The sequence below is a fragment of the Mesoplodon bidens genome (genome assembly GCF_964165515.1).
Source record: "Mesoplodon bidens genome assembly, chromosome: 2".
NCBI lineage: Eukaryota > Metazoa > Chordata > Mammalia > Artiodactyla > Ziphiidae > Mesoplodon > Mesoplodon bidens.
This window is the reverse complement of record NC_138177.1, coordinates 158,415,383-158,428,226: the sequence shown is the minus strand read 5'-3', so window position 1 is coordinate 158,428,226 and position 12,844 is coordinate 158,415,383. Positions and strand designations below refer to the sequence as shown.

The window sequence follows — 12,844 nt, the reverse complement described above, 5'->3', positions numbered from 1 at the left end:
GAAAAAAGGATTGAGAGACCAAGTCCTATGATTACAGGGACATTAACAGGATTATTATTTTTTTAACCTACAGTATTTCAAAGTCATGCCTCCCTCCTTTCTTTCCCCAAAAAGGGAACACTTTGATCAAAATCCTATCTCCAAGGACAGAAGAAAAGGGCCTCACCTGGGTATGGTGCTGAGGTGCTCTGGAAAGAGGCCTGGGGGGTAGGGGTGGCATAACTGTAGGAAGGAGCCACTGGCAGAGGGGTAGCAATCGGGATTTTCCCAGGGGTTTTTACTTGCTGAATGCTAGGAGTAGCACCCGGGTCCTCTGATGCCTCAGGTTGAACTGATACATTTGACCAACCAGGAATCTTCGCAGTCAGATCTGTGGTTAAGGGATTAGAAATTGTATCTGTGTTGTGGACCTAGAGAAATGCAAAAATTCATTTGAATAGGCAAAAGTTATACGGCCAGTTTTTTAGGTCATGTCTCATGAAATAACTGCATGTTAATTTTTTTCTTTTGAAAAATGCAAAACTGTCAAAAATATTAAAGAAACTAATCTTATCACCCAAAATGGTGTTAAAATGTTGATATAAATCTTCCCAGTATTTTTTTTCTATGCGAAGAGTTTTGCTTAAAACAAAGTAGTAATAATTACACTATGTATACTTTTATCTTCTTTTCTTAATATTTATATTCAATCTTTCTACAAATATGTATTAAGCAACTATTATAAAACAGGCCTGTGGATCCAAAATATAATTAAAACATAATCACTGTGCTCAAGCACACAGTCTAGTGGGGAAGAAAGGACTAGAAACATAATAAGCCAAAATGGTAAATATACCTATAAGAGCTATGACTGAACCAAAGAAACATAATCAGAGTACTTCTCTTTCTTGAAGAGAGGAAGCATGTGAAGAAGGATGGTTTAAATAAATAAATAAAGACCTTCTGGAGGTGCAGAGTCCTGAGATGCATTTTAAAGGGTAAACTAGGGAAGAGGCTGAGGGGAGAGATGAATATAAGCACAAGAAATGAGATTAACATGGCTAGTGTTGGGAAATGAGAGTCATAAGCAAAGTGAGAGGCAGGGAGTAACAGAAGATGAGCTGGGAAGACAGTGAGGGGTCAGACTAAAGAAGACATTAGATGCTACTTTAAGAAGCCAGGTGATGATGACAATTAAAGGGTTATATACAGGGAAGTGACAAGGTAGGTCAGCTTTTTGTTTTAAATGAATCATTCAGGTTGCTGCACAGTGTATGGGTTTGAAGAAGTAAGACAACAGCAGGAATACCCCTTAGGAGGTTACTGCATTCATCCAAATGAGAAATGATGAATGGTTAAACAGGGTGGTTGTATGGATTTTTAAAAATCAACTAATGGAAGTATAATACACAAAATAAACTGCACACATTTAAAGTGTATAGGTCAATGAGTTTTGACAAGTGTATACACCCATGTAACCACAATCAAGAGACAGAACATTTCTATCAGCCACAAAAATTGGTTCATGCCACAGACTAATTTCCAGTAATGAAATTATTAAATTATTAAATCAGTAATTTAAAAAACTCCCAGTGAACAAAAGTCCAGGACCAGACAGCTTCACAGGTGAATTCTACAAAACATTTAAAGAAGAAGTAACACGTATCCTTCTCAAAATATTCCCAAAAATTGAAGAGAAAGGAACACTTGTGAACTCATTCTAGAAGCCCAGTGTCACCCTGATACCAAAAACAGACAAAGCCACCACACAAAAAAAGAAAATTACAGACCAATATCACTGATGAACATAGATGCAAAAAATTCTCAACAAAATACTAGAGAACCAAATTCAACATTACATGAAAAGGATCATACACCATGAGCAAGTGGGATTTATCCCAGCAATGCAAAGATGATTCAATATCCACAAATCAATCAATGTGATATACCACATTAACAAATTGAAGAATAAAAATCATATGATCATCTCAATAGATGCAGAAAAAGCTTCTGACAAAAATTCAACATCCATTTATGATAAAAACTCTCTAAAACTGGCTATAGACAGAACATATCTCAACATAATAAAGGCCATATATAACAAACCCACAGCCAGCATCATACTCAACAAAAGACAAGGGTGCCCACTCACACTACTTTTATTCAACATAGCACTGGAAGTCCTACCCACAGCAATCTGACAACAAAAGGAAATCAAAGGAATCCAAACTGGAAAAGAAAAAGTAAAACTGTCATTGTTTGCAGATGATATGACACTATACATAGAAAATCCTAAAGATGCTACCAAAAAACTATTAGAATAAATGAATTCAATAAAGTTGCAGGATGCAAAATTAATATAGAGATATCTGGTGCATTTCTATACACTCATAATGATCTATCAGAAAGATAAATTAAGGAAACAATCTCATTTACAACTGCATCAAAAATAATGTAATACCTAGGAATAAATCTAACCAAAGAAGTAAAAGACTTATACTCTGAAAACTGTAAGACACTGATGAAAGAGAAAAGGGAGCCCTCGTACACTGTTGGTGGGAAGGTAAACTGGGGCCACCACTGTATAAAACAGTATGGAGGTTTCTCAAAGAACTAAAAATAGAATTTCCATACCCAGCAATTCCACTCCTGGGTATATATCCGTAAAAACAAAAACAAATTCGAAATGTTCAACGCAGCATTATTTACAATGGCCAAGACATGGAAGCAACCTAAGTGTCCATCAACAGATGAACAGATAAAGAAGATGCGGTATATATATACAATGGAATACTACTCAGCCATAAAAAAGAATGAAATTTTGCCATCTGCAACAACATGGATAGACTTGGAGGGTATTATGCTAAGTGAAATAAGTCAGACAGAGAAAGGCAAATATTGTATGATATCACTTATAAGTTTATGTGAAATCTAAAAAATAAAACAAACTAGTGAATATAACAAAAAATAAAGTCTCATAGATATAGAGAACAAACTAGTGGTTACCAGTGGGGAGAGGGAATGGGGGAGGAGCAAGATAGGGGTAAGGGATAAAGAGGTTCAAAATTCTATGTATAAAATAAATAAGCTACAAGGATATATTGTACAACACAGGGAATATAGCCAATATTTTATAATAATTATAAATGGAGTATAACCTTTAAAAATTGTGAATCACCTGAAATTTACACAATACTGTACATCAACTATACCTCAATAATATATAAATACACAAATAAATATTATGAGGATAAAAAAAAGACATTGGGGCTTCCCTGGTGGCGCAGTGGTTGAGAGTCCGCCTGCCGATGCAGGGGATGCGGTTCGTGTCCCGGTCTGGGAGGATCCCACGTGCCGCGGAGCGGCTGGGCCCGTGAGCCATGGCTGCTGAGCTTGCGCGTCCAGAGCCTGTGCTCCGCAACGGGAGAGGCCACAACAGCAAGAGGCCCGTGTACCGCAAAAAAAAAAAAAAAAAGACATTGATGAAAGAAACTGAAGATGACAAACAAATGTAAAGATATCCCATGCTCATGGACTGGAAGAATTAATACTGTTAAAATAACCATACTACCCAGAACAATCTACAGATTCAAGGCAATCCTTATCAAAAACAGAACAAAACAAAAAACATTCATTTTTCACAGAACTAGAACAAATAATTCTAGTATTTGTACAGAAACACAAAGACCCTGGATAGCCAAAGCAATCTTGAGAAAGTAGAACAAAGCTGGAGGTATCATCCTCCCTGACTTAAAACTATACTACAAAGGTACAATAATCAAAACAATACGGTACTGGTGCAAAAACAGATACACAGATCAACAGAACAGAACACAGAGCCCAGAAATAAGCCCATGCTTATATGATCAATTAATCTACAACAAAGGAGGCAAGAATATACAATGGGGAAAAGACAGCCTTTTCAAAAATGGTGTTGGGAGAACTGGACAGCTAAACACAAAAGAATGAAACTTGACTACTTAATCACACCACATATAAAATTAAACTCAAAATGGATTAAAGACTTAAATGTAATACCTGAAACCATAAAACTCCCTGAAGAAAACACAGGTGGTCAGCTATCTGACCCAGACTTTTTTTTTTTAAATTGGGGTATAGTTGGTTTACAATGTTGTGTAAGTTTCTGCTGTACAGCAAAGTGAATCAGCTATGTGTATATATATATATATATATATATATCTCCTCCCTCTTGGACTTCCCTCCCACCCCGCCATCCCACTCATCTAGGTCACCACAGAGCACCAAGCTGAGCTCCCTGTGCTATACAGCAGGTTCCACTAGCTATCTATTTTACACATGGTAGTGTATATATTGACATTGGTCTTAACATAATATTAATATTGATTTTTTTTTGGATATGTCTCCTCAGGCAAGGGAAACAAAAGCAAAAATAAACAAATAGGACGACATCAAACTAAAAAGCTTTTGCACAGTAAAGGAAACCATCAACAAAATGAAAAGGCAGCCTACTGAATGAAAGAAAATATTTGCAAATGATATATCTGATAAGGGGTTTAATACCCAAAATATACAAAGAACTCATACAACTCAATATAGAAAAAAAATCCAATTAAGAAATGTGCAGGGCTTCCCTGGTGGTGCAGTGGTTGAGAGTCTGTCTGCTGATGCAGGAGACACGGGTTCGTGCCCCGGCCCGGGAGGATCCCACGTGCCGCGGAGCGGCTGGGCCTGTGAGCCATGGCCGTTGAGCCTGTGCATCCGGAGCCTGTGCTCCACAACGGGAGAGGCTGCAACAGTGAGAGGCCCGCGTACCGCAAAAAAAAAAAAAAAAAAAAAAAATGTACAGAGGACCTGAATAGACATTTTTTCCAAAAAAGACATACAGATGGCCAACAGACACATGAAAAGAGGCTCAACATCACTAATCATCAGAGAAATGCAAATCAAACTGCAATGAGATACCCCCTCACAACTGTCAGAATGGCTATCATCAAAAAGACAACAAATAGCAGGTGCTGGTGAAGATGTGGAGGAAAGAGAATCTTTGTGCACTGTGGATGGAACTGTAAATTGGTGCAGCCACTATGAAAACCAGTATGGAGGTTCCTCAAAAAATTGAAAATAGAACTGCCATATAATCCAGCCATTTCATTTCTGTGTATTTACCCAAAGAAAATAAAACACTAATTTGTGCCAACAAACACATGAAAGGATGCTCAACATCACTAATCATTAGAGAAATGCAGATCAAAACTACAATGAGGTATCAACTCACACCGGTCAGAATGGCCATCAATAAAAACTCTACAAACAATAAATCCTGGAGAGGGTGTGGAGAAAAGGGTACCCTCTTGCACTGTTGGTGGGAATGTAAATTGATACAGCCACTATGGAGAACAGTACAGAGGTTCCTTAAAAAACTAAAAATAGAACTACCATACGACCCAGCAATCCCACTACTGGGCATATACCCTGAGAAAACCATATTTCAAAAAGAGTCATGTACCACAATGTTCATTGCAGCTCTATTTACAATAGCCAGGAAGTGGAAGCAACCTAAGTATCCATCGACAGATGAATGGATAAAGAAGATGTGGTACATATATACAATGGAATATTACTCAGCCATAAAAAGAAACGAAATTGAGTTATTTGTAGTGAGGTGGATGGACCTAGAGACTGTCATACAGAGTGAAGTAAGTCAGAAAGAGAAAAACAATACTGAATGCTAACACATACATATAGAATCTGAAAAAAAAAAAGGTTCTGAAGAACCTACGTGCAGAACAGGAATAAAGATGCAGACGTAGAGAATGGACTTGAGGACATGGGGAGGGGAAAGAGTAAGCTGGGATGAAGTGAGAGAATGGCATGGACATATATACACTACCAAATGTAAAACAGATAGCTAGTGGGAAGCAGCCTCATAGCACAGGGAGATCAGCTCCGTGCTTTGTGTCCACCTAGAAGGGTGGGATAGGGAGGGTGGGAGGGAGATGCAAGAGGGAGGAGATATGGGGATATATATACACATACAGCTGATTCACTTTGTTACACAGCAGCAACTAACACAACATTGTAAAGCAATTATATTCCAATAAAGATATTTTAAAAACCCCATGGGCTTCCCTGGTGGCGCAGTGGTTGAGAGTCCGCCTGCCGATGCAGGGGACACGGGTTCGTGCCCCGGTCCGGGAAGATCCCACATGCCGCGGAGCGGCTGGGCCCGTGAGCCATGGCCGCTGAGACTGCGCGTCCGGAGCCTGTGCTCCGCAACGGGAGAGGCCACAACAGTGAGAGGCCCGCGTACCGAAAAAAAAAAAAAACCCATAATTTGAAAAGACATATGCACACCAATGTTCACAGCAGCATTCCTTACTATAGCCAAGTTATGAAAGCAACCTAAGTGTCCATTGATAGATGAATGAATGAATGAAGAAGTGGTATTATATATACAATGAAATATTACTCGGCCATAAAAAATGACATCTTGCCATTTGTGATAACATGGATACATCTAGAGGGTATTATACTAAGTGAAATAAGTCAGACAGAGAAAGGTAAGTATCATATGACCTCATTTATATCTGGAATCTAAAAAACAAACAGATAACAAACAAAACAAAGAATCACAGATACAGAGAACAAACATGGTTGCCAGAGGGAAGTGGGTTGAGGGGTGGGGGTGAAAAGGGTGAAAGGGATCAAGGGGTACAAACCTCCAGTTATAAAATAAATAAGCCACAGGGATGTAATATAAAGTATAAGGAATATGATCAATACTATTGTAATAACTTTGTATGGGGATAGCCTGTCACTAGACATATCGTTTCATAAAGTATGCAAATGTCAAATCACTATGTAATACACCCGAAACTCACATAATACTGTATGTCAGCTATATTAAAAAAAACAGTTGGTTCATGCCCCTTTGCAGTAAATTCCTGCCTCCAGCCCCAGGCTCAGACAACCACTGATTTGTTTTCTGTCACCATTAGTTAATTTGGGCTTTTTTTGTACTTCATATAAAAGGAATCATATACAAACTATTTTTGTTTCTGGCTGCTTTCACTCAACATAACATTTTTAAGATTCATATCAGTATATCAATAGTTCACTCCTTGTTATTACCGAGTAGTATACCATTATAGAGGTATACCAAAATTTCTTTATCCATTCATCTACTGATGGAGATTTAAGTTGTTTTCAGTTCTCAGCTCTTATAAATAAAGCTGCTATAAATGTGAGAATACAAAATGTTTCTGTAAACATATTTTAATTTATCTTGGGTAAATTCTTAGAAATATTTATTGCTAATTACATATATGTTTAACTTTATAAGAATCGGTTAACTATTGTCCAAAGAAGCTGTACCATTTTGTATTTCCACAAGCAATGTATGAGAGCTCCAGTTGTGCCACAAGTTCACCAATACTGAGTATTCTTGATCTTTTTCCTTTTTTCTTTTTTTGTCATTCTCATGGTATCTCACTGAGATTTAACTTGTACTTTCCTGATGACTAATGAGGTTGAAAATTTTCTCATGTTTATTGGCCAGACATATATTTTCTTTGAAGTTTATTCAAATCTTTGTCCATTTTTTTACAACTTTATTAAGATATAATTGACATAGTAAACTGAACATATTTAAAGTATACAATTTGATAAAACTTGACATATGTGTACACTTATGAAACCATCACCACAATCAAAACAATGAACATATCCATCACTCCCAAAGATTCCTCATGCTCCTTTGTAGTCACTTTTCCTCCCCACTCTCACCTCCAAACAACCACTGCTCTGTTTCTTGTCACTATAGATTAGTTTGCATTTTCTAGAATTTTATATAAGTGGAATCACACAGTACATACTTTTTTTGTTGCTCTGGCTTCTTTCAGTCAGCAAAATTATTTTGCTATTAATCTGTTGCGGTGTGTACCAACAGTTCTTTCCTTACAATTGCTGAGTAACATTCTACTGAATGCTACAAGTGAATAATATACAAATATATTTATACAAATAAAATATACCAATATACAATATATTTGAATATACAAATATATTTATTTGTTCAGCAATGATGGACATTTGAGGTGATTCCAGCTTTTGGCTATGACAAATTGAGCTGCTATAGATATTCCTCTACAAGTCTTTGTATGAACATATCCTTTCATTTCTCTTGGTTAAATATCTGTAAGTAGAATGCTTGGTCATATGGAAGATGTACCTTTAACTTTTTAAAAAACTGCCAAACAATTTTCCAAAGTTGTGCCATTATATAGTCCCACCACCAGTATGAGCATTCCAGTTGTTCTATAACCTTGCCAGAATTTGTTATAAGTCTTTTAATTTTAGCCATTTTAATTTGCATTTTTCTAATGCTGAATGATGTTGAGCACCTTTTCATGTAATTACTGGACACCTGTATAACTTCTTTGGTAGACTATCTGTTGAAATCCTTTGTTTCATTATTAGTTTTCTAACTGAGTTACAAGAGCTCTTTGTATATTCTAGAAACAAGTCCTTTGTTAGGTATTTAATTTGGAAATACATTTTCCCAGTCTGTTGCTTCCCTTTTCATTTTTCTTAATGGTGTCTTTTAAACAGCAAAAGCTTGTAATTTTGATGAGTTCCAATTTATCAGTTCTTACTTTTATGGTTCCAAATGTTAGTGACTTATTTATGTATTTATTGACAAGATCACAAAAATGTGTTCCTGTTTTCTTCTACAAGTTTTATAGTTTTAGCTCTTAAATTTAGGCCTACAATCCATTTTGAGCTAGTTTTTCTGTATTGTATGAGGTAAGGGTCAAGGTTCATGTTTTTCCATATCACTATCCAATTGTTCCAGCACCATTTATTGAAAAGATTATCTTTTCCCACTGAATTGCCTGGACACATCAACTGGCCATATTTGTGTGCATCTTTCTCTGGAGTCTATTCTGTTTCACTGGTTTAGTCTACCTTTACCCCAATGCCACTGTATTTTTCCTAGCAGGCAAGTAACTCACCTGGATTTAATCTGTAGAGTTGCTTCCCTTGCAATGTGCAGCAACTGATATCTCTCTGTAATTCTTTATTATTATTATTATTTTTTGCAGTACGCGGGCCTCTCACTGCTGTGGCCTCTCCCGTTGCGGAGCACAGGCTCCGGACGCGCAGGCTCAGCGGCCATGGCTCACAGGCCCAGCCACTCCGCGGCATGTGGGATCTTCCTGGACCGGGGCACGAACCCGTGTCCCCTGCATCGGCAGGCGGACTCTCAACCACTGCACCACCAGGGAAGCCCCTCTTTGTAATTCTTGCAGCTACTTTTTCAGCCTGGTCCCCTGTAGGTTTTCTTGTGAATCTGGTGATTGGCTAAGAATTTGGCCATAGATTATACTCACATTCAGGGCCTGTTCTGACTGAGATTACTCCCTAATTTTTCAGTCTTAGAGTCTGTCCTCTGATACCTCAAGTAAATAAGACATCAGATTTCTGCCACCTGAGTTACACATGGTTGGGTAATGAATTCAGTTAAAAAAAAGCAGCAAACTCACAGAGCTCACCTGGTTTAGGTTCTGTCTTTCAAAGACAGGACTCTGCCTCTCTGATCTCTGTATGCTTTTTCACCAGGCCCTCTGGAATTTCTCCATGTAGGTGTAGTTTAGAGTTTCAGCCAGGGGATTTTAGTGGGGTTTATAGTCAGGTTATGGGTTTCACCTTCTTCTGTGTTGTTGTTTTTCTTTTTAACTTTCAAGAGCTCCTCCCCTTATGTTTCCAGGTAATTTTTCTACCCTGAACTCTGTTCTTTGCCACCATAAGAAAGTAAAACTGAGGTTTTCCACTGCCACTTTCCTCTGCTATGGGGGTTGATGAATGCCCTCAGGCAAAAATTTTAAAAAGCTGCAAACTCACAATTCTTATCATTTCCAGTTACTGATTTTCAAGAGTAAACTCTCCTCTAGCTTCTTATTATCTGTGGGAAGGTTCAAGAGAAATGCTTTACTCTCCACCATTACTGGAAATTCCCCCTGTGGGATGGATTTTAAAATATTAAGAATCTAATATTTATGAAGCTGAAATGTATCTTGGGCTTCAGGAAAAAAATCTAAGGTGAATCCCACGTTTCTACAAGGATATTAAAATCATTATTATGACTGGATTCCGTATGTTCAAAAAGCTTTAGGAAACTGCATATATTAAGTAGAGATATGGAAGATATATTTTTAAAAGACCCAAATAAAGCTTCTGGAGATATTACAGTGTCTAAGGTGAAAAATACACTGTAAGAGATTTAATGGCAAAGTAGACAATGCAAAGAAAACTCAAAGACATATCAACAGAAACTATTCAAAACAAAACACACAGAGAAAAAAAAAGACTGAAAAGAAATGAACAGAACATAGCAAATTGTAGAACAAATTCAAGGGGCCAAAATGCTTCTAATTGAGTTCTCAAAGGAAGGAAGCACAGGGACTTCCCTGGTGGTGCAGTGGTTAAGAATCCACCTGCCAGTGCAGGGGACACGGGTTCAATCCCTGGTCCAAGAAGATCCCACATGCTGTGGAGCAACTAAGCCCATGCACCACAACTACTGAGCCTGCGCTCTAGAGCCCATGAGCCACAACTACCGAGCCCGCGTGCCACAACTACTGAAGTCCACGCGCCTAGAGCCTGTGCTCCACAAGAAGAGAAGCCACCACGTTGAGAACCCCGCGCATTGCAACAAAGAGTAGCCTCCGCTCGCCGCAACTAGATGAAACCCACGCGCAGCAACAAAGACCCAACGCAGCCAAAAATAAATTAATAAATAAATAAAAATTTTTTAAAAAGGAAGCACAGAAAAATATTTGAAGAAATAATTTCCACATATGATAAAAACTATAAACCCACATTTGAACCCAGATTTAAGAAGTTCAACAAGTTCCAAGTATAAGAAACATAAAGAAAACTACAAGTAGTAATATAATCAAATTTCTTAAAACAGTGATAAAGAGAAAATCTTAACAAGGAGCAAGAGAAAAAAGACACATTATACATAGAGGAACAAATGTAAAAATTACAACAGATTTCTCAATAAACGCAAGCAAGAAGAGATTGCTATAATATAATATCTTTACAGTACTGAAAGTAAAAAAAAAAACAACCCAAAAAAACAGAAAACAACAAAAAAACCCACAAAAAAACAAAATCCCTGCCAACTTAGATTTACTTATATAGTGACAATATTTTTCAAAGACTAAAGTGAAATACTGAATTTTCAGACATACAAAAGTTGAAAGAATTTATCGCCACAAACCTACACTACTTGAAATGATAAAGGAAGTCCTTCAAGACGTAGAAAAATGATACCAGGTGGAAACCTGAATCTATACAAAGCAATAAAGAGCACTGGTAATAGTAACTAACTAGGTGTATATTTTTCTTATTTTAAATCTCTTTAAAAGACAATTGACTGTTTAAAGCAAAAAAAGTAACAATACACTGTGGAGGCTATAACATATATAGAAGTAAAATGTATGACGACAATAGCACAAATGCCAGGAAGGGAGAATGGAAGCATACTGTTGTAGGGTTTTTATACTATACATGAGCTAGTAAAATATCAGTTGAAGTTAGTCCTTGATAAGCTAAAGATGTATGCTACAAACTTCACAGCAACCAGTAACACGACATAAAGAATTATAACTATGTATTAATTTCTTTGCTGTTGCTGTAAAAAATTACCACACACGTTAGCAGCTTAAACCACACAAATTTATCATCTTAGAGTTCTATAAGCGAGAAACCCAACAAATACAGATCTCACTGGGCTATACCAGGTGGTTGGCAGGGATGTGCTCCTTTTTGGAGGCTTTAGGACAGAATCCATTTCCTAGCCTTTTCCAGTTTCCAGAGGCCACGCACTCCCCTTGGCTCAAGGTCCCTTTCCTCCATCTTCAAAGCAAGTAATGTTACATTTCTCTGTGTCCTCCACACATCTTCCTCTTCTACTTTTAGAAGAAGGACCCTTGTGATTAAAATGGGCCTACTCAGAAAATATGATAATCTCCCTATTTCAGAGTCAGCTGTTTGAAAACCTTAATTCTATCTGCAACCCTAATACCTCTTTGCCATGTAATGTGACATATTCACAGGTTCCTGGGATTAGGAAAGTGACATCCTTGGGGTGAGGGGCGACGGGTCATTTTTTTGTTTTGTTTTGTTAATTAATTTAATTAATTAATTAATTAATTAGGCTGTGTTGGGTCTTCGTGTTGCTGCACACAGGCTTTCTCTAGTTGTGGCGAGCAGGGGCTACCCTTCATTTTGGTGCGCGGGCTTCTCATTGCGGTAGCTTCTCTTGTTACGGAGCATGGGCTTTAGGCGCATGGGCTTCAGTAGTTGTGGTGCATGGGCTCAGTAGCTGTGGCTCGCGGGCTCTAGAGCACAGGCTCAGTAGTTGTGGTGCACGAGCTTAGTTGCTCCGTGGCATGTGGGATCTTCCCGAACCAGGGCTTGAACCCATGTCCCCTGCATTGGCAGGCGGATTCTTAACCACTGAGCCACCAGGGAAGCCCAGGGGGTCATTTTTTAACTATCACAACTAATAAGTCAATAAAAAGAGGTAAAATGGAATGAAAAATAATTAATTCAAAGAAAAGCATAAAAATAGGGATAAATGAACAAAGAACACATGGGACAAACAGAAAACTAATACTAAGTAGGTAGATTTGAATCCCACCACATCAATAATCACATTAAATGGTTTAAACAATCCAAGTAATTGACAGAGATTGTCAGATTGGATAAAAAGCAACACCCAGCTCTACGAAGCCTATAAGAAAGCCACCTTAAATATAAAGACACAAATAGGTTAAAGGTAAAAGGATGGGAAAAGATATATCTTGCTAAT

General features: G+C 37.7%; 1 protein-coding gene across 2 annotated transcripts in view; it reads right to left on the bottom strand.

The window, feature by feature from the left end:
• The window catches only part of KIAA0319L (KIAA0319 like), a 109,131-nt gene that overhangs the window by 40,326 nt on the left and 55,961 nt on the right, over positions 1 to 12,844 (bottom strand). For both annotated transcript variants that reach the window (XM_081226679.1, XM_081226678.1), the window contains exon 4: positions 167 to 410. In XM_081226679.1, the coding sequence (XP_081082805.1) occupies positions 167 to 410 (244 nt within the window). The remainder of the gene's footprint in view (positions 1 to 166; positions 411 to 12,844) is intronic.